Source organism: Sciurus vulgaris (genome assembly GCF_902686455.1).
Source record: "Sciurus vulgaris genome assembly, chromosome: 5".
Taxonomy (NCBI): Eukaryota; Metazoa; Chordata; class Mammalia; order Rodentia; family Sciuridae; genus Sciurus; species Sciurus vulgaris.
The window spans coordinates 116731733-116753550 of record NC_136465.1 but is presented as its reverse complement, the minus strand read 5'-3'; the positions used below and the strand labels follow the sequence as shown (position 1 = coordinate 116753550).

General features: G+C 50.7%; 1 protein-coding gene and 1 long non-coding RNA gene across 6 annotated transcripts; one reads left to right on the top strand and one right to left on the bottom strand.

The window, feature by feature from the left end:
- Nucleotides 1–2471: 2471 nt before the first annotated feature.
- On the bottom strand, nt 2472–21770 carry LOC306662862. 5 transcript variants are annotated; one of them, XR_013764280.1, is made up of 6 exons: nt 21629–21768; nt 12090–12249; nt 10633–10821; nt 8378–8498; nt 4940–5265; nt 2472–2608 (listed from the first exon to the last, which is right to left on the bottom strand). It is a non-coding gene; the product is annotated as an uncharacterized lncRNA (long non-coding RNA). The 5 variants fall into 5 exon arrangements; XR_013764278.1 differs by lacking the exon at nt 2472–2608 and having other exon boundaries at nt 4435–5265; nt 10633–10824; nt 21629–21770; XR_013764279.1 differs by lacking the exon at nt 2472–2608 and having other exon boundaries at nt 4435–5265; nt 21629–21769.
- LOC306662861 (glycosylation-dependent cell adhesion molecule 1-like) lies at nt 2605–6463 on the top strand. The gene is made up of 4 exons (XM_079143050.1): nt 2605–4292; nt 4988–5032; nt 5561–5782; nt 6007–6463. The coding sequence occupies exons 1-4, from the start codon at nt 4229–4231 to the stop codon at nt 6135–6137; spliced, it is 462 nt and encodes a 153-aa protein (XP_078999176.1). The 5' UTR covers nt 2605–4228; the 3' UTR covers nt 6138–6463.
- Nucleotides 21771–21818: the final 48 nt, after the last annotated feature.

The following is a 21818-nucleotide window of genomic DNA, read 5'->3' as shown; positions in this document are numbered from 1 at the left end:
GACGAAGTCTGGAGAGTGTTTGGAGACAGAAATGCTAATTTTCCAGGAGATCCAAAATGATATGTGAGAAACAGCACAGAAGATGTGCAATAGGATTCCGCTGGGAAAGCGAGGATTTATGGTCACTATGCTGCCAAGTTGACAATGGTGGTGCTTGAGGGAGGATGGGATGGAGCATCATGGGAAGAGCAAGAGAATCAGAACCAGGGTTCTAATTACCACCTGTGTTACTCTGGTAAACTTACTAAACTTCTCTGAGCTGCAATGTTCCCAGTCTGAGAGGGCATCAATTCTACCCTGCAGGGCTTTTGTGAGTTAAATCATCATGTATCTGGCTCAGGGTCAGACTTCACAGAATGCTGGTCTCTTCCTTCCTCTCCTCCTCTCCTCCTTTCCAGCCTCTTACTGCCCAGTCAGCGACTATCTCACACATACACACACACACACACACACACACACACACACACACACACACACACAGAGTACACTCTCTGATCCACAAAATCGTTGCCAGAGAAGTAGTTTAAGCTTTTGCTTAGAAGCCACACTGTCAACCTAAGGTAGCATTGTCCCCAACACTTCCACTTCAGAACTTCCCTAAACTTTGGTTTTAAATGAAGATTCCTGGGCTGCATCCCAGACCTACTAAATGAAGAGGGAGGAAATTCAGCTGTTTCTGATGTGCACTGAAGTCTGGGTACAACCAGCCTGACACTCCTCTACTTCTTAAATGAAAATCTCCCAAGAAGCTGTCTAGCCTGGACCCAAGGTGCTGTCAGATTCTGGAACAAGAATCCTAGAAAGCCCATCTGGACCCTCCCTCTTCTTGATGAGGAGGAGACTGAGGCCCAGAGAAAGGGCATGGCTGGATGGAAGCCACACAGTGATGGGGTGGCAGAGCATAAACTTCAGAAGATTGCTACAGCATGAGTGTAAACAATGGACTGTGGTGGAGACAGACTGGAGGCCAGAAGAGTGACGAGAAGTTAATATCTTCAAAGGAAATAGATTTTTTTCCAGTTTATAAGATGCACTCAGGTTACATCCAGTGACAGTAAGAAGGAAGAACGCGAGCCATTTCAGGAGGCCTCTTACCGAGCCATGAGCCCTCCAGCTGCTCTGGCAAATCTGATGCCAGGCCCAGAGCTCCTCCAGGCATGGATTTTCACCTCTGACTCCATTTTTTTTTTTTCCCTCATGGTACTGAGGATTGTATCTAGGGGTGTTCTGCCACTAAGTTACATCCCCAGCCCTTTTTATTATTTTGAGACAGGGTGCCACTAAGTTGCCCTGGTTGGCCTTAAACTTAAGAGCCTCCTGCCTCAGTCTCCCAAGTCACTGGGATTACAGGCCTGCACCATCGTGCCCAGCTCTCTGTCTCCATTTTACTGTCACTCTGCTTCTTATTTTATTCCTCTATTGTGTTTGCAACTCTTTCTTTTGTATCTCTGTCTCAAAATTCAGTCTTGTTGACTTGGTTAGAAACCATCCCATATGGAGCACCAGAAAAGGACAGCTCTTTCACCCTGGCCTCCTCAGAAGTCACTGGCTTTCCTTATGTCCAGCCTATTAAGCTGCCTTTGAATAAAGCCCAGATTCCTCACAAAACAGGAATGGTCAGGAAAATAAGGTCATTCTGACATCTTCTATGCCAAGAATCTCTGTGACCTCTTTTCTCAGGAGGAAGTTACAGGTATGGCAGGCAACTTTCCCTATACCTGAACCAAGCACATAGGATAAGGCCGGGATCTTAGAAGGACAAGTCAGAAAGACTATATGTGGGAAGTCTTACCTGCTTCTCCTGCTAGTCTGCAGTTGGCCTGGAGATTTGAGAGCCAAATTTAGCAAATAAATACAGAACATGTTAAATATGTTTTCAGACATATTTATTATGGCTTGTGTAATATTTGAGACAGACTGAATTTTTTTCATTCCTTATATTAAATTGACATTTGGTTGGGTGACTTACAGTTTATCTTTATCTGGTAACTTGAGCCAGGAGAACAGGGACAAGATCTGTTTTGTTGGAGCTGCAATAGCCACATCACGCCTGGTATAGAGTAGGCATTCACTGAGTTCTTTTTTAATATTTATTTGCTGATGAAAGCCTCTGAAAGATCTCAAACACACTCAGGAGACACTTCATTGGGCAAATATGTCCCCAGAGGTCATCTTTGAACAAGCAAATTGACTCATTCCATAAAACCAGACTGGAACATTCAGCATGTGTTAAGATCTATGCTAAATAAATCAAGATGCAGAGATAACCTATGGCTTTTGTCCTTGACATGGCAATTGACCGTAAAAATTACAGGTTTCAAATCAGATCATGACACAGAATGTCATACATGCTAGACAATAAATTTCATTAGGCCAGGGACCAGATGGGTTTTGTTCGCCATTACACCTCCAAAGCTTGCAAATGTCAGGTACTCAATAAACAGTACTGGAAAGTAATAATGGAAAGATGATGAGAGGAACAATGCATTGTGGAGCCACAGAGGTGAGCTGACTGACCAAGGTGTTGGTCTTCACTCCAGCGGGTGGGGGGTCTGGTCTCGGTCATGGCACAGGAACAAACCAGGCAGAAGGAGAGGAGAGAGCATTTCTGAAAGAGAAGTAGCATGAACCCAGGTCTAACACTTCACCAGCTGGGGAATAACTCACAGAAGTAAAAGGAGAGGTTGGAAAGGGGTAGGGCTGAGAATTCTGGACTTTCTCTCTGGGTAATAGCTAGTCATTAAAGACCTTCAAGCAGGGAAGCAGCGAGAATTCAGGAGCTCCCCCCAGGATCAGTGTGGACAACGGATTGTGATGGAAACAGACTAGAGGCCAGAAGAGCAGGGATGGGGGCATCAACCAGTGTATTTTTCTGTGTATTGGGAAATAAGCCTACAGAGCTGAAATCCTGTCCTCATGGACTTACTGTGACTGCCCTTATCTGTCCATGTCCTGCTCCTAAGTTCCCTGGGCTATGGAGAGGAGACCGCTGGTAAGAGAGGGATTCGGGGAGGAAGGAGAGGGGAGAGGCAGCTCAAGACAAACTTCCTTCACCCCACCATCTTGCCTAAGGTGAGGGCTGTCCTGCAGCAACTGGAGAACAGCTGCCAGCTCCCGGGGCTCTCCCCTCCAGGAAAGGAAGGACTCGCATTCGAGTCTGGCACAGCCCAACATTCACTGTGGTCTGCAGGCCAGAGGCTACCCTCTGTAGAACCCCACATTCCCAGCAAGCATGCACCCTGCTGGGGGCAGCAGGCTCAGTCTCAGGGTTGGCAACCCTCTCCTGCCAGGAGATGATCCAGAAACAGAGGTTTCAGAGAGAGCATCAAAACTTCCAGCAAGAGGAGGGCACAGGAGACCAACCAATTCAGTTCCTAGGCCTAGGACCAGAACCCAAGTCCTAGGCATATCTTCCACCTCCTCTCCAGAAGCCTCCTCAGGAAACCCACTGCTCCATCTTGCCCACTAGACTCTGGATGTGGAACTAGTCTGACCTGGTCCAAATGCACCCAAATATGTGACTTCATGCAAATCACCTCACCTCTGTGAATATGAACTTCTCTGCTTATAAATAACCTCCTAACTGTCATGAATTAAATGAGACATCCCATGTGAACAAACTCTGGCAGTTTGTTAAAATTCCTGTACAGCCTCACTCCTAAACTGTTGGGGAGACTTATCTGCACCCTAGAGAGCAGTCTGGCCCCTCCTTGATTCATTCACCCAATTAATATTTTCCAGGCCCTTACTTTGTACCAGCTATTGGAAAAGTACTGGAAAAACAATGCCAGAAAAATGGATATAATTCCAACCATCATGGAAGATTCATTCTTCTGAGGGAGATGGATATGAATTAAATAATTGCAAGAATAAAAGCAAACTGATACCAGTAATGAGTATCATGAGGAGGGGCACTCATACCCAGGAAATCATTCCGTAGGCACACACGGATGGAGCCTGGGGCTGGCACACCTGCGGCATGGCCCTGGCCAGGGGGAAGCCTGGGGGCCTCACTTTCCTGTTAACTGGTTTCCCAGAAGTTCCAGTTCCCAAAAATAAACACGTTCAGAAAAGAGAACTTAGAAGGGGAAACCTGGTATGCTCCAATCCCAAACCGGTTCCCCCACAGTCCATTCTTACCCTAAAATAAATAAAGCCCCTTCCAGAGGCCTCCTCAGCACCTCTGAGCAGCCTCCCCCAGGAAAACAGAACCTGCTCCAGCTCCACCATGAAACTCTTCACTGTCCTGCTGCTGGCCAGCCTGGCCTCCACCTCTCTCGCCATCCTCCATGGTGAGTGTAGCCTCTTTCTCACTCTCCTTGGTCCCCTAGAGGTCACTGAGGGAAATCAGCACAAGGTAGGCCCTTTCTCAGCCCTTGTAATATGCTGTACGGAAAGATGGGGAGACGCAGAACACAAAGTCCACACCTGAGATGACCGAGGGATGGAGGTGAGGGACCAGGGGATATGAACCTAGGAACCCTATTACTCAGAAAGCTTGAGACTGGGAACAAAGGAGATAAACTGGGCCCAAATCAGGTGGAATATGGGTCAACAGAGATTCAGACCGGATCCCAGCCTCTGGCAATGGTGGGCTACTCACGCAGAGTCCCTACCCATCCCTGGGCCTCCTTCTTTCTCGTATGATGAGGACCAGACACACACACACACACACACACACACACACACACACACACACACACACACACTCAATAGCTACTTATCAAGCACTTACTCTGTACCAGACACAGCTCTAAAGACTTGGGATCCACTAACAGACTAGACAGCCCTCAGTTATCATGAAGATTACATTCAAGGAGAAAGAAAGAATAATAAACATATTCAATAAATTACCTGGAGTGCTAAAAATGAGAAGAAAAACATTAGAAGAGTAAGGGAGATTGAGAATGTTGCGGGGGGTTATAGCGGAATGACTCACATGTTAGTTGTCTGGAAACCTCTGGGGCTTTAATCTCCTCTCTTTCAGAGCCAGAAGATGAAATCCCCTTGAAGACTCAGGCCACAGATGACTGTAAGTCTCATACTAGTCCTTTAGAGTAAGATGGTAGTGGTAAAACATTGTTCAATAAATGATGAATTCCCCATCTGAAGAAGTGGAGCCAAGTTCCAGGCTCCTCACCCCCACAGTCCCAAAACCAAGAACGTGGCAAGGTTTTACTTTGTAGATTCTCCGTGGACATGGTTTAATCTCAGGTGATGATATCCAGAATTCACAGGAAAAGAACCAGTATTTGTGAATGCCTCCTGTGAACCAGACAATGAGACAGGTGTTAGCCAAGTTAATTTCGTTTAACTGGCAAGGTGGGTTTGCTGGGAAAAGTGGCATTCCTAATCAATGTCATTCAAAACCAAGTATGTACCTTGGTGGTGCGCACAGAATTGGGTTCTGGTACCAGACATCTATCCCACTTGTACGTTGGCTAGGCAAGGCTCAACCCTGATGCCCTCTGCACACTAAGGGAAGGGTACGGCAATGGTTGACTACACTCACCAGGAGCTCCTTCTCTGCCCCACACTCCCTCCAACTCCTTGGCCCCAGCCACCCAGTTGGCTCCTATCAACCATCCCGGGAAGGCCTCTATCTCCAGTGAGGACCCCACCACGGAGACTTTCATCTCCACAGAGCCGATTTCCAAAGAGAATGTGGTGATAAAATCCACTGGACCAAAAAGTCAAAAACGGGAAGTGCTTCACCCCATACTCCAAGGGGACAGTTCCAAACATGCTATGGAAGACACTACGGAATTCACTCCCACTGTCGGTACGAGCCGGGGAAGGGAGGAAATGACTGGGAGGTGTTGCCCAGAAAAGGGTAGGGGTGGGGGAGTTACTTGGATGGCAATAAGGAGGGGGGAACAGGAATTAAATATGTGAGACCAAAAGACCCACTGATGGCCAGTACTGCAGAAGGTTGTTGCCAGAATGCTGGGAAGGGTGGGGAGAGAACCAGCCTGAACTTGACATTTTTCTCCCACTATTTCCCAGCAACCACCTCGGAGGGAAAATCAACCATCTTTGGATATAAAATGGGGAAGGATCTGAAGAAAGTAATAAAAGAAATCTTGGACTATCTGAAAGGCCTGTTACCTAACGCCAATGATGTCATGGGACCCTGAGGACAAGGGCACCTAAATCCCAGGCTGGGCCATGGGAGGTGCCTCCGCCACCCACGCTGCACTCACCTCCACCACCATCGCAGCCCCTCAAATCCGTGCATTAAAGCGTTGCAATCCAAACCCAGCTGTGTGTGACTTTGTGGGAAAAGGAGGCAGGAGGCCCCCACTCCCTCAACTGCCCTGCCCCTTTGAGTTCAAGCCTCTTGCTCTCCTCTGCTTACAGACCTATTCAAGTCTCTGCCTCCCAGAACATCCTTGGCGAAGCCTTGACACTGTTCACCCTGCCCCTCCACGTCATCAGAGAGGCACCTCCCTGCAGATCGCCCTTTCCCACAGTCCTCTGTGACTATTCCCCCGAAAGCCACAGACAACCACAGGCTTCATGGCTGTTTCTCAGTCCTGACTCTGCATTGTCAGTGCAGGATCCCTTCTAGAAATTTCCCCTTGGTGACTTCCAGGACACTGCACTCTGCTGGTTCTCCAAATTCCCTGTTCATTTCCTAGTACATTTTTGGACTCCGAAGCGTGCTTCCAGAGTCCAATCCTGTACCTTCTTGTCTTCTCTCCACCCCTCTTCCTCGACACCCTCATCTTCCAGAACTTCTCAGGGTACCCACTCCATGATAACATCCACCATGTGCCAGACCCATCTACCTAATATGTGCTGATCTCTCTGTGACCCTGGGCATGTGGAACTCATTGGATAAAAAAGAACATGGGAGAATGAAAGTCTCTTTCTGTCTTCCAAAGGAGAAGAAGGCTGCCCATTCAAGGGCAGCTAGGATGGCAGGAAGGAAGACACCTCTGGTCTCTAGTGTCCTATTCCAAGGACACAGGAAAGGCACTCAGAAGACCAACAGAGCAACTGGCCAACTACAGTGCAGGGCTGGCACTATCCTGACCCAGAAAAATCTGGAAGAAGTGTGTTCAGAGCTGAAGACATACAAAAATCTCCTTCCTCCTTTGCTTTCTCCTGGTATGGAAAGTAGCCCCCTGTCCACTTTCCCTTGCTTAGTCCCCCATCCCCAGCATAAGGTCACACAACTCCACCAGACTAGACGCAAAGTTCTATGAAGAATTTCCCCCCAGCGGTTGCTTAAGACACTGCAAAATTCTTGCCAAAATATCAAAATATTATGGAGTTCTGGAAGAAACTGGAAGATTTCCTGAGATTAGATTAGCAAAACTGAAGCATCTTGGAGATAAGACATCCCCAAACTCATCCTCCTGACCCTCCAGTTCAGACCAATACAGAAAATGACATAAAGCACACTGCCCAGTGGCAATCAAAGTGTCCACCTAGCTAATGACTGGACAGCTATACCAGTAAACCCGAAATGCAGGGCTCCTATCAACACTAGATAACAGACCAAAGAGTGAGGGCCTTCTCCTCTCTCCCCTACTCTCCTCGCCCCAGCTCACTCACTAAGAGAGCTGAGACGGGAAGAAGGAAGGAACGGAAAGGTAGCCCGGGAAGCGTTCCCTCCAACCTGCCCCTCTTGTCTGAAGGAAGCATTTAATGCAGAAAGCCCCCGACATGAAGAACCTCTCTTTTGACAATGCTGAAGGCTTAACCGGTGGGCCTGTGATTTAGTCAGTCACAGTGGGGATGGGAGTTGTAGGGAGAAGACGGGCAGCGCACCAGGGTGGTCTCCCACTTGGCGAACTTCTGTCCATTTGGGACCAAACAGGTGACCATGTGGCTCACTGACCTATACAGCTCCCACTATGGGGCAGCCCCGTTTCCAAATGCTTTACACACGTTTCCTCATCCAATCCTTGCAAAAGACTTTCAAATTTGTCATCCCCACTTTCAGGTGAAGAAAGTGAAGTCCGGGTCGTCACTGCTCTTCTGTGTAATCTCCTGGAATCAGTGAGGTGGCCAAGTTGCTGTTGGCCCCCAAGGGCTCTGAATTGGGTCCGTGTAGGACCCGGAAGCTGTATGGTGCCCTAGACTCTACCTCCTCTCTGCAGTCAGCTCAGTCGCATTGCTCAGTACAGCTCCCTTGAGGCTTACCAAGTAAGTGCTTCATGGCGGCCTCGAATATCAAACAACTCAACACCAGCAACCAATAAAATGCCCTAAATTTGAACAAAAAACCCCTCCTGGTGTCAACAGCAAAGAACAAAAGTGAAATTAAAATCTCTTTTAAATTAGAACAAAAGGAAATAAAAATCCCATCCCCCTCCCGTCCCCACACCCATTTCTTATTTTGCTCCTCATTAGCCAGGGGACTCACTGCAAAGGACTCTAGATCTGGCCATTGGCGGCATCCTGGTCTTCTTTCCCTGAAGTGGTAGAACTTCCTCTAGCTTCTTCAGAGTTGACTTACTCCATCCCCAAGTAGCTCATGGATCCATCTTTTTTGAAAATCAGTGTAACTAAGACACATGGGATTCCATGGCACCAGCTCCACCCTACAAAACTTAGAAACACAGGCATATTCTCAGGTCCCAGGGAAGTTCTGTGTCCAGAACCTAGTGCATGGTTTCTGGTGGGGCTCAGGGAGAGGGGAGAAGCCTTTAATGCAGGTTCAAGGGGCATGAGGAAGAGGAGGACGGCCAGAGTCGGCCACAGCACTTCCTGTGATGGTGGCTCTAGAGAGGTCTCCAGCCGTGTATCTGCTACTGCTTGCGTGCTTCATCTCTCCAGTGCTCCCCCTAAGGATCATCAGCAGGCAGCTGGTGGTGACACAGGGGGCAGAAATGTGTCTTGTTTATCCGGGCAGAATGCAGCCAGAATGGAAGAGGTGATGCCAAGGCACCTCAATGACAGTCTCTCCCTCCTCCTCAAATTCCAAAAGGCAGGCAGGAGCTTTGATCTCAGCAGGAATTGCTTTGTAATGCCCGCTACACGCTGTGGCAGAAAACTGGAGATTTCTGAGAAAGACTTATTGTCACCTTGCCAGGAAGCTCTCAGTCTGCAGCAGCTCTTTAGAGTTCTCAACACATAAACTTGAACCTCAAATGGGAGAAATCTCCCAAAGAGGCTTAATTTTAGCGTGAAGTCTAACCCCTGGAGGGTTGCACATGCGCACTGTCTCTTCGGTCACGTTGTTATAGAGATTTTAAGTATTGTTCCCATTAGTCCAAGATTAACGCAGATGTTGCTAGGCCTAGTTCTCTCGTGCATGAGTTCCCCTTAGAGTGTTTCATCTTCTCAGTAACTGTGCAGCATGGCTCCTGGGCATGTTTCTTCAAGGCTTGGGCAATATCCCCTCAAAAAAGAAAGAAATGAGTAACTCGCCCCTTCTGAAACTTACCTGGTAGTGTTTGCAGTCTCTACACTAAACCTCTTGGTCTTCGCGCACTACGAGCAATGGTTTTCTGGGTCCACGCTCCCTCTAGTGGCCGCCTTCCGTTTTGCATTCTTGTTAAATTTCTTGGGGCCCATTCACCCTCCTGATAGAGCAATGAATGAATCTTCTACTCTTCTCTAGTCTCATCCTTAAAAGTACTTAAGCACGGAAACACTTCCTTTTCCTTTTACTATATCTCCTGCACGGGCACTAAGAACTCAACGTTTCACCCAGAAAAATCTCATACTTTCTCCCAGTCCAATCAACAGAAATGCCTTCGCTCTCTTTCTCTCTGACTTTTCTCACTACAAGACCAAGACTTGAATCTTACATGAACCCCAAGTCCCCCGATTCCCTGAATAAATCTGTTCCCTAAGGACAGAGTGTTCCAGGTACCGGACTTATTCACTGTTCCTTCAGGTTGGTAATCATTCCACTGAGTTTTTCTCCATTTTCACCCACAATGACATTTCCTCTCTAAAGGGGTCCTGTTCCTTTATATCTGTGGTTAGTCCCACAAGGGGCCTCTGAAATCCCCAACCCCAGTCAGAGTTTAATAAGTGTACAACCCCAAGCCGACTGGAGATTACGTGGCAGGAAATAATTCCAGAAGTCTGTGATCAGATCATAAATTAAATCCCTCCATGATTCCTGCTGTGGATCAGAATGCAATTCCAAAGTGACAGTCAGGAACTGGGACAGGCAGCCGAGCATCACCTAATTGACTGCCACACCTAATTTGAAGCCAACATTTCACAGTCTGGCTGTCTACACCCACATGGAATTAGGGTAATTTCATTCCAGACTCACCTACATTTACAAAGCTGCAGGTCAGAGTTACCTTCAGAGCCTTTGCCTATTCAAACCCACTACGAAGAGTCCCCTTTAAGCGTATCCCCAAGGCCCCAGGGAGGTCCACCTGAATGTCATCCTTCCATCCATCTGAGCCCAATCAGTGGAATCGGGGAAGAGAACAGGAACAGAAAGGAGACCAAAATGTCCATGTTGTTAATGGCAGACAAGTGCCACTCAACCCACAGCACTCTGACCTCACTGGCAAAGTTGGACTGGAGACTGTGATTGAGACACAAGTCCAAGGGACCACTTTGCCTTCCTCCTGCCTGAGCCACCAGAGAAGGAAACAGCAGACCTTCCCCAGGGGAGAAAGAGGTAGGAAAGAGAAGCTCTGTGCAAACCTGTGCCCCTGTGAGAGAGGGTGGAACATTCCTGTTCATGCATTAACTCCGCCCTTTTGTGAACCAAGGTCTGATGTTCTACCTCACCAGCTGTCACAGCATCGCACCCTGCAGGAGCGGGGAGTCACCAGGAGAGTAGAACTTTTCATCTTGTATCAGTTTTCGAATTACAAATTACCAGGATCCATCCTGCTGGTTTAAAACAACACAAGTTTATTATCTTGCAGTTCTGCAGTTCAGAAGTCCCAGATGGGTCTCACTAGGTTAAAATCAAGGAGTGTCAACAGGGCTACATTCCTTTCCTGGAGGCGGTAGGGGAGCATCTGCTTCCTGCCTCTTCCCAACTTCAAGAGGCTGCCCACATTCTTTGGCCCATGGCCCCTTTCCTCCATTCCAGCAACATCTGGTCAAAGCTTCTCACCCGCCATCAGTCTGATTCTCTCTTCTGCCTCCCTTGTCCACACTTAAGGACCATTGGGATTACACTGGGCCCATCGAGACCATCTAGGATAATCTCCCTATGTTAAGGTCAGTGGATCAGCCACCTCAATTCCATCTGCAAACTCCCCCACTGGCAACACAACCAAACATATTCACAGGTTCTGGGGATTAGGATGTGGATATCCTCTGGGAAATTTATTCTGCTCCCACGTATCTCCTGCTCCTATGGGATTGTCCATCACCTTAAATCACAGGAATCAGTCTCTGAAGATCCCCAAACCATCTAGGCAGGCAATGAGACCTTGCTCTTATAGGCAAAAGGGCTAGTCACCAAGTCCCTAATGTCACACCTCTTATGTTGACCTCAAGGACCCAAGTCAAAGCCTCTAGGGATCTTTGTTGTCCAGATCCTCAACTCTACTTGGCTCTGCCAGCACCTGATCCAACCCAATCTCTACCCAGTCTCTCCCTCCCAAACCCTTTTATTGTGCCTTCTAGAACTTCTGACCTGTAATCAGCAAATTCTTTGATATTCCCAATGTTTTATTTTGAATACTTTACCACCTAATCTTTTTTTTTCTCCCAGTACTGAACCCAGAGGCACCCTGCCACTGAGCTATACTCTCAGCCCTTTTTATTTTTTATTTTGAGACAGGATCTCTCTAGGTTGCCGAAGCCGGCCTCAAACTTACAATCCTCCTGCCTCAGCCTCCTAAATCACTGAGATTACAGGTGTGCGGCCACTGTTCCTGATTTCTATCAACTAATCTTAACATTTTAAGACTTCATGAGAATCCCACAGCCTCTACAATCCTCTCAAGTGGAAACTGCCTACTCGCTTAGCTGCTAATCACCTCAGAACCAGAAGGTGCAAAAGGGCGTCCTCCTTATTCTGTATCATGGCTGCTAACCTGTATCCTATCTCCTTTTCTCCCTGAAAAATCTCCCTCTTTGGAAGCTCAAGACCAGGCCACCCCACCTCCCTGCCCGTCTCACTTTCATGATGACCTCGGCACCTGGTCTTCCATCAGAGGAGAGGACCCTTCTCGCTCCTGTCTTGCTCCTTTCTAGTAAGGAAGCAGCTGATTTCACCATTCATTCATTGAATTCACTCCCGAGTTCAATTCAAACTCATTCATGGAACTCTCTTTGCCCAGCAATTACTGTTCAAAGGTCCTGGGGAGAAAAGAGTGAATAATAGCAATTGATAAGTTCCCAGGTGACGCGGAGCTTGTGAGGTGAAGAGCCTATGAACAAGTTAACAAATGTATACATGAAATCATTTCAGAGCATAGTAAAGGCACCGAGGGGATATCTTGGGGAGGTGACAGAAGGAACTGGTGAGAAGGCACTAAATGGCGTGACAGGGCAGCCTGTGAGCCAGTGAGAGGGGCACCTGCACACACAGCAAGGGGAAAGGCAGGATAAGAGCCTCGAGCTGGGGAAGGCTACCCACGGGTCCAGGACCGGGGAGGTTGCCCGCGTGGCCATAATGCACTGGGTAGGAGAGCGGGGTGGTGTAAGCGTGGGAACCAGACACAGGGACCCAGCAACAGATAAGGAACTTCCTCTCTCAGAGTGGCTGGGAAGGAGGACCCCTGGGAAGGGCTGAGAGGGCACCAGCTCAGAGGTCCGGTTCTCCCGTCCCAACCTCCGCATTCATGCAGAGCTGAGAAGGCCGCCTGCCCAGAGGATGTGACATGATATCGGAAATCCAGACGCTAGAGGGAGGAGGCCAATGTCCCCTTTTCAGTACCGTTTCTCAACACCCGCAGGGGCAGGGGGACCTCAACTGCTTTCTCTTATTGAGGGCGGGGCAGGGTCTTATAAAAACAGAACATCCCTCACCACACCCAAACTTCCTTCACAGAATATGGGGTTCCATCACAGGCAGGTAGGAGGCTGCAGGCCCTTCCCTGACCCGCAGAGACAGGACTCTAAGGCGCAGAAGACCTGGCCTAGACCAGCAGATGACTCATCCTTTCCACCGCTGGCTCCTCTTCCCTGGTCACGTGGACTCACCTTTCATCCACGTGCCCTGATTCACAGGGTCCCAAAGCATTGTGTTAGGAAGAGCCCGGAGGGCCTCTGCTTGGGCACCTCCAGCAACCGAGATCTCCTGCAGCCCCAGGCGGGCTCCTCCAGGCTCGGCGCCCTCATGGAGCATTCTCCTCCCCGCCAGCCCCATTCTCTCCACCTCGCATCCACAGTGCAGCCTGGTGAGCGGCACAGGCAAGTGACGACTTCCCAAATATCTGAAGACCAGGATCATTCCAATAATAAACACTGCCATTTAACCAGCTCTCACTAGGAACTGTGCTGAGAATTTTATGTATATTACCTTACTCAATACCTGCCACATCTCTAGGATGGAGAGATTATTATTCCCATTCCGTAGATAAGGAAGTACGCTCAGAGAAGAGAGCAACCAGCCCCAGGTCACTGGGGTACCGGAAGAAGCAGGACTGTTCTGGGGCCCGTCTGAAGTTCACACCCTCAACCCTCTGTTAAACCACACTCACCTCCCACACCCCCACGAACTGAGGCTCCTTCTCTGCCCACTAAACAGCATCAAATCCTTCAAGTGTTTCTTCTCTGAAAAGCTTAAGCTCCCATCCTCTCCCATTTTCCCCATAAGATTCGAGTTCAATAAAATCCTTGCAACCAGAGCCTCATTCCCTCATCCCTGAAACCGGGAGTGGGGAAAGAAGTTCTCTCGCTACTGAGAAGGAAAATGGAGTGTTTCCTAAGGGCCCAATCTCCCCCTCGGTCCTCAAACTCAGCCCCCGCAAACAGCCACTTTCTGCCGTCCCCTTGAACATTTCACTCTCTTGTCCCCAGGAATTTGTCAACCTGCCTCTCCCTTTTTCTCACATTCTTCTTCCCCAAATTCCCATGCATCCAGAGGAAGGAAGGAAGGAAGGAAGGAAGGAAGGAAGGAAGGAAGGAAGGAAGGAAGGAAGGAAGGAAGGAAGGAAGGAAGGAAGGAAGGAAGGAAGGAAGGAAGGGAGGGAAAGACATGCATGCAGGCTAACTCCTATTTGCCCTCCTCTAAAAATCCTTCTCCAATTTCTTTTCGTTGCTCTTTCCTAAATGCTCCCAAAGCCCTTATTTCTTATTTCTGCCTCTATGACAGCAGTTACTCTCTTGCAGTTACTGTCTGCTCTCGGGTCTCCCTCCCAGTTAGGCTTCTCTAGAGCAGAGAGTGTGGCTTTAATCTCTGCACCCCTGACAATGTAGATACTTATTAATGACTGTCAGTTTCAAATGAGAACTGATGCATATTTGATACTTCGGCTGGAAGAACAATGATTAGACTGCAGGAATCCAGGAAGCAGGCCAATGTCAGGGAACCAGACATGACACCATGAGAGCTAAGACCCGGGCACCTGGGGAGACCTGGCCTCTGGAGATTGAATACAGCCCTCTCATTCCAAGAAGTCCCAGGAAACAGGGTTTGAAGCAGGATCTTCTGCCCTCTGGTGGCCATTTCACCTCTCCGCTGTTTGATGGGAGCCGGGCTCTCCTAGTCAATAATGGCTGGTAGAGACTGGGAGACTGACACCCTTCTCCCCAGGCACAATGGTAATTACCCTGATTATTTTTGCAAAAAGAAATTAAAATTATAATTTCAACTAGACACCAAAATACGATAGGTGAAACTTCAAAGTGAGATATCTCATATGAAGATTTCAAAGGAAATTTTTAAGAACTAGTTTCTGACTCCCTCAGCCAGATTAAAGGTATAAAGAGGAGGTATGGGATGGAAAGGAAGCAGGGGTGGGAGGGATTTGTGAGAAAAAAGCGGTACTGTCTCCTTCCCAGGGAAGGAGAGAGAGGGCCTACCCCACCCTAGTGGAACACTGGCACCGGTGACCCCCAGGGCTGTGATGGTGTCACTGGGGTAGGTGGCAGAATGTTCTGGAGTCTGGGTGCCAGCAGAGGTTTTGGAGAATGAGGACTGAGGAATCGCCATGTGGGCAGGCTGGGCGAGCTGCTGAGACACCCTGACTTCCAGAGTTCACCTGAAGGGGAGAGCAAGCTGGGTCCTAGCAGAGGGAGGGAGGTGCACCCCATGGATCCCACGCAGGACCTGACTCTAGGGCCACCTCCAGGGACAAAAGGGCCTTGAAGCTGAGAAAGGAATCCCAAGCTTCTGGAACAAGGATGGCAGGTGAAGGGGCTGGCAGGGGAGCTCTGAGGAGCCAGGAGATCCCCCAACAAGAGAATGGACCCCAAAGAGTATGGAGGTCTGAGGACCAGACCAGGTGGTAGAGAAGCAGGTTGAGCACCAACTGGACACTCACAGAAACTTGAGCCAACGTCTGTCTGCTCAGCACCTGCCCATCCCCACCCCCTGCTACCACCAGCCACCTCGCACCAGGACTGGAACACACTCCTGGGAAAGCAGGAGAAGGGCTGGGCTGGGACCACGGGCAGAGGGAAGGAGACAGGAAAGCAGAAGCCAGCTCCTCAGTCTTTTCCCACCCAAGCGGACCCAGCCGGCTGAGAAGCGGGACGCAGAGGGTCCAGGACTCGCCTCGCCTGTTAGCCCAGTCGTCCTGATGGCTGAACTGGGTCCGTGCCTCACCTCAGAGCCAGCACAAAAGTGAGGAGGCTGTCCCAGGCTTTCACCCAGGAGCAAGGAAAAAGTCACCCCTGCCCACCCCCCGATACTGTACAAGGGACAGTGGGAAACAAGACCGTGGAACAGAAAAGCACCTCAGGCTGCGAGCGAGTGCTTGACTTTCATTTTTAATCATGACAAGGTCTCGTTGTTCATCACTCAGGTTACAATCTCCCCTCCACTGGGAGTAAATTACGAGGACACCAGAGTTTCCCTTCCAAGCCCCTCAGTCTTCCTTCCTGCTGACTAGAACTCCCCGGTCGCATCTCTCCCCTCTTCACCCTGGTGGTCCCCCCTTCAGGATCTCCTAAGACCCAGCCCGACGCCACCAGGGCCCTCAGCACTTCCTCCACTTCTCATGGACAAGAGAGAGCTCTGGGCCACTGACTTCCTGTGTCAGTCCCAGCACGGCCCTGAGCATCCCAGGGTGCTCCATGTCCCTACCCCGTCGGGTACTTGCACCATCCATCCTGGGTGGAATAGTGTCCCTGGAAAATGTGTGTCCACCCAGAACTTCAGAAGATGAAGATGGGGTCTTTGCTGATGCGTTTAGTTAAGAATCTCAGGGAGAAATTATCCTGGATTTGAGTGGGCCCTAAACCTAATGATGATGTCCCTATAAGAGGAGAGGACACAGAGACTGACAGAGGGGAGACACCATAAGAAGAGATAAGTGAAGCCAGGCGTGTTGGCACACACCTATAATCCCAGCAGCTCGGGAGGCTGAGGCAGGAGGATTGTGCGTTCAGGCCAACCTCAACCTAGCGAGGCCCTAAGCAACTCAGTGAGACCCTGTCTCTAAATAAAATACAAAAAAAGGCTGGGGATGTGGCTTGGTGGTTAAGTGCCCTTGGGTTCGAACCCTGGTACCAAAAAAAAAAAGACAGAAGTGAAAACTGAAGTTACTGGTAAAATGAGGCAAGAAATGCCTGGGGCTGTCAGAGTTGAAAGAGGCAAAGAAGGGTCCTTCCCCAGAGTCTATGGCTGCTGGCATCTTGATTCTGGACTTCCCACTCCCTAGAACTGTGAGAGAATAACTTACTGTTGTTTTAAGCCACCTGGTTTTGTGGCACTATGTCATCTCACCAAGTCCCTCCAAGGGCTCACCTGGCAAGTGTAAGGGTGGGGCCTGGCCCGGTGCGCTCGGCCAGCCCTGCAGAGTGCTGGCTGTAACTTTCGGATGACCCCTCCTGCCACACTCCCCTGCTGAGCAGCCCCCAGAGAACACCTGGCATCTGCTCCCCAGTCACCCACAACAACATGTGCAGAGCCCGGGGGCCTCCCCTCCCGTATTCCTACTGCTAACCACCTCCCCTCGTCCTGTCCTGTGGCAGGGGAATTTTCCATCCTCCCACCCCCAAGTCAAAGTCATTAGATTTAATCATTAACAGGGCGGGTGTTAATGAGCAGGGCTGGGTGATTGTCCACGCTGATGAGGACACAGCTGGACACCAAGAACAGCTGATCTGACAAAGGTGGGGAAGAACATGACCTGGCTGGAAAGAGGAAGAGGTGTTCTACAGACACCGCCCTCCCGGGTCCTGACAACACTGAAATCCCCCTCCTGCATCCCCATTTCAGCGAGAGCCAAAGGAGAAAACACTGGCAAGTGCTTAATAGGTGCTAGGAACTTCGAGACATGACCTCGCCCCATCCCTCACCATTTGTGAATGGGATACCTATTGTTTAAGCCAGTTTTAAGACTGAGGAAATTGAGGCTCAGAGAGGTTAAGCAACTTGCCTAAGGTCACAGAGCTACTAAATGGCAGAGCTGGGCCCTGAACCCAGGCAGACCACCACAGGAAAGGGATCTAAGTGTGGAGGAGGAGCAATGGATCTACGCAGCCAGAGGTCACGGGGACCTCCTTCCTCCTTCCTGCTGCCCCTTAGTCCATAACATCTTTTGTAATAGTCATAGCTGATAATTACTTGGCTCCCTCTGTGTCCCCCTGACTCTGACTAGGCTGAAAGTGGTCACTGGATAGAAACTGTATCTGTGTTGTGTTCCGCTGTATTCACTGTATCCCTAGCGCTTAGCATAATGGCTGGCATATATGAATACCTGATCAATATTTGTTGGGAAAAAAATTCACCCTGTTACAGAGTTGGGAAGGGGAGGGCTGGCCAGAGGTTGTCCAGGGACTGGGTCTTCCAGGCTCTGGATAATCGGAGGATTAAAATGTATTTCAAGAGGTCTTTCGGGGCCCAGATTGTGGCTCAGTGATACAGCGCTTCCCTAGCACATGGGAGGCACTGGGTTCGATCCTCAGCACCACATAAAAAGAAATGATAAAGATATTGTGTCCAGCTACAACTAAAAATAAATTTAAAACGAGGTCACCTGGCCCATGCCCTGCTTCAGGTCCAGCCGTTGCCTGGCCATAGCCACCAAATCTACCTTACTGGGATAAGTGCTGGCGTAGCTCTGGTCCTTGGGAGCGCTGCTTCTTCTCTCTCCCAGGAGGGTTGCATTGGCTGAAGTCTCTTCTACCTCTACCAGTGGGATTTGTGGTTGGTGAAGAGACAGAGCACTTAGGAAATGATCACCCCTCTGAACCAGCAGCTCTGGCCCCGTTCCCAAGAGTGCCAGCTGCAGGGATGGTGAGCTCCCAAGCTTGGCAGAATGGCGGCCGTGGCCCTTTCACAGGCGAGCGGGACCTCACACAGTCAGAGGACACCGGCCTTCTGATCCACCCTGAGAAGCCACGCTTCCACCTCTGGTGCCTCTGGGGCCCACAAGAAGCTCTGGAAACTTCTCTTGGGAAGCGCTGTGGGGCGCACGGTCTCTCTGCAGGGCATCCACACTTCTTCCAGGCCAGGCCCACCTGGCCTCCCTCCTTCTTCCCAAGATTTGTCCCTCAAAGACTCTCAGTCATTTTCAAAAGAGTAAAGTCACCCTAAAGGACAGAGATGTACTCCCCACTAAGGATTTTCAGAGCATATGCCACAAGAGATGATTCCAAGAGAGTTTCCAGAAATGTTGGAGAAACAGCAGCACACTGGTGTGAGCATATGGCTTCCCTGGGGATCCCTTGGATGGGGTCATTGCTCCTTTGGGGGTTTAAGAGCAGCCTCAAAGCTAACCTCCTCCGAACAGTGTGTGAGAACATGTGTGCACCCCTGTGCTCAGCACGCAGGACCTGCCTCAGCCACCCTGGCCCGGCCAGGAGAAAGGCCCTTGAAACCTCCTGGCTGAGGGAGTACTACATCCCTAACTCAGCACAGATACAAAAACAGGAAGAACTCTGCGGGTCACCTGGTCCCCTCTTTTTGTAGATGAAGAAACTGAGCCCACTGGGGAGGGTGGTGGTGGATGTCACCCAGGGACGCGATTGCATGGCAGGTGCTGAACCTGGCTACCCAAATCCCTGCCCAGGTGGCCCAGCTCAGCAACGCCTCTCTCTACCACTCTGCCCTCAAAAAGTAAAATAAAGATATGAAGAATACCTGCCCCAGTTGTGAGAATTAGAGAATTCAGGCATGAGGAGGTTAGTGGGGTGAGGAAGGTAGAAAAGTAGAAGCAAAAATGTGTCCAGAGCAACCAAGAGTGGCCCCATTAACCCAGAGGCCGGGCACAGAGGGCAGGGGAGAGTGGGAGCCGTTAAGTGACTGTATGACTGAGTCACATCCCTGTAACCTTAAATATTCATGGACCCAGAGTGCAACATAGAACAGCTGCTGCTCTGAGGCCCAGGCTGTGGCTGCATCCGGGATGTGCACACTCAGACACACGCCAGCCAGGGCTGCAAAGGGCGGCTCTAACTCTTACTCACGCTAGGACGGGTTCCCAGCGCGGGTGGCAGGCCCTCTGCCCCTCCCGGGTGGTGTGAGCACCCACGCCTGCCGACAGCCACACATCCCACAGGCGCTCTCAAGCAATTATTCACTGGGCTCTGGGTATAAGTAAAGGTCAAAGCGACAGAACACACACCTCCACAGACAGACCTACACAGTGTACCCGGCAGCAAAGGCACACTCCACCCGCCACCCCCAGCTCTCTTCCCCCTCTCTCCTCTCTCCTCCTCTGCTCCACCCCGGCACCAGCTGCTCCCAAACCCCCTCTTCCCAGGAAACCCCTCGCCAGTCATCTCTCCAAAGCCTAAGCGCTCATGGCCCCTCTCCCAACCCTTAGCTTTCAGGACAAGGGGCTCTGGGGGTCTGGGGCTTGAGAAGGTAACGGGGAAGATGAGGGTGAGACTTTGAGAGGACTTTCCAAGACCAGACCAGAGGGGAAGAAGGGAACACAGAAGAGACCTAGGCAAACTGGATGACCCGGTAGGGGATCTTCTGGAAAGCCTGGGGAGGTGACATCCTGCCAGGAGAGAACCAGAGGACCGAATCCGTAGCTACCAGTAAGCCAGGACCCCTCCAGGTGCCAGGTACCTGACATGACGCTCACACTGTGAGGCAGGCACGAGATCGAGGCTTAGCAAGAGGGGCCTGGGTCCCCAAAGATAGGAGTGCGGGGATCCTAGCCTCAGGCCCTGTGGTCTTGCCCTGTGTGTGGCAGGAGGGGAGGTGAATGGGCTCTTCCTGGGCAGCACCACCTCCCTCCCTGCCTCCTGGCGCCTTCCCAACCCCTCCCCCACGTGCTTGGGGGTAGGGTGCACAGACCCGGGACAAGGAGGACTGGGAAGCCCAACCAGCTGTTCGGGTGGGCCCTGCTACCCTGACAGGGCAAAGGAGCCCTGCAAGTGCCCGCTAGGTGGGGGAGGCACTCCTGGAGGACGAGTCTCAGCAAGACAGGGGTCGCTTAACATGCAAGTGCAGGTCCACTGGGCTGGCCAGAGCCTTTGGGGCCCACTGGGTCCACAAACCCCCAGCCTCGCCGTGAGAAAACTGAGCCAGGCATGTGTAAAGAGATATGGCTACGGGAGGAGGCAGGGGAGGTTATTTTGGGAGGTAAGAGGGGAAGGGGCCATGTGAAATCGGGGCCAGGAGAGGAGGCCACTGGGGGCTGAAGCTGTCCCCTTAGAGGAGGGATGCCGCCCCAGGAGACCCAGCTGTAAATCTGTAAAGAACTTGCCAGTTGCTTGGCTTAAGTTTATAAAGAAATGGATCTCCTGGCAGGGGGGCCCTGCCCCTCCTCCATCACTCCCGCTCCCTCCTCCTCCCCCCAGTTCCCCCTCTTCATTCTCCCTCCCTCCCCAAACCCCAGCACCTCCCCTCCCGCTGTCCAATGATCCCCAGTCCCTAGCGCAGGGCACACCAGCTCCTATGAATATCCTATCTCCCTCACTGGTTGTAATTGATTGGCATCTTGGTCCTACACCAAACCAGTAAGTTCTTCACATAGTCTGACTTCCATGCCTTCGGTTACAGCAGATCATTTTCATTATTCTGCCAATAATGAAACTGGAAACCAACCCCGCCTGTAAACAAGCCACCCCACCAAAGGAGTTTTGCTTTCCGTCCCTCAGCATTCTCCCCTTGCAAGCCTTTCACCCACTTAAGATCCCCATAATTTAGCAAGCCAAAAGTGAAATCTATTTCACAAGCATTAGCGGCTCCCCACCCCCATTACTCCTTCTGCCGAGCCCCAGATGGTCCTCTCTCCCCAAGCCCTCCACCCCACTCCCTTTGGCACTTGAAGAGAGGCGCTCCCTCCGAAGACCCTCTGGGGCCTTCAGCTCTCTCTCCCTGCCGCTGAGTGAACACTGGACAGGGATCTAGAACCCCCACTTCCCCTCCAAGTGTTCACCTCCGCTCGTGTTTTCCTCTCAAAGGAAAGTTCCTCTCCAAGTCTAACCCTTATCCCTCCTGCTGTATGCCTAAATTCCCTTCCATCTTTTCTCTATGCGACCATCCCCTTTGGGTTATACATGAAATCTTTCGCGTTTGCAGCCTCCCCTCCCGCAGCGCCCCTCGACTTTCCCGACCCTCAGAACCTGCCCTAGCTTGAAAAAGTTCTGGGTTACCGCTCCCTACCCTCACTGTCTGCTCTGAACTCCGAAGACACCTGGATATCCGCCCCGCCTGTGGACGAGGACAGTGACCGGGCCGCGTTGTGGCTCGCTCGCCCGGAGGCGGTGACCCTCGCAGCCGCCGGCGCAGCCACGACGGGGTTAAGGTTCCGGGCTGGGGGAGGGGAGGGGGCCGGGAGGGGCGGGTGAGGAGC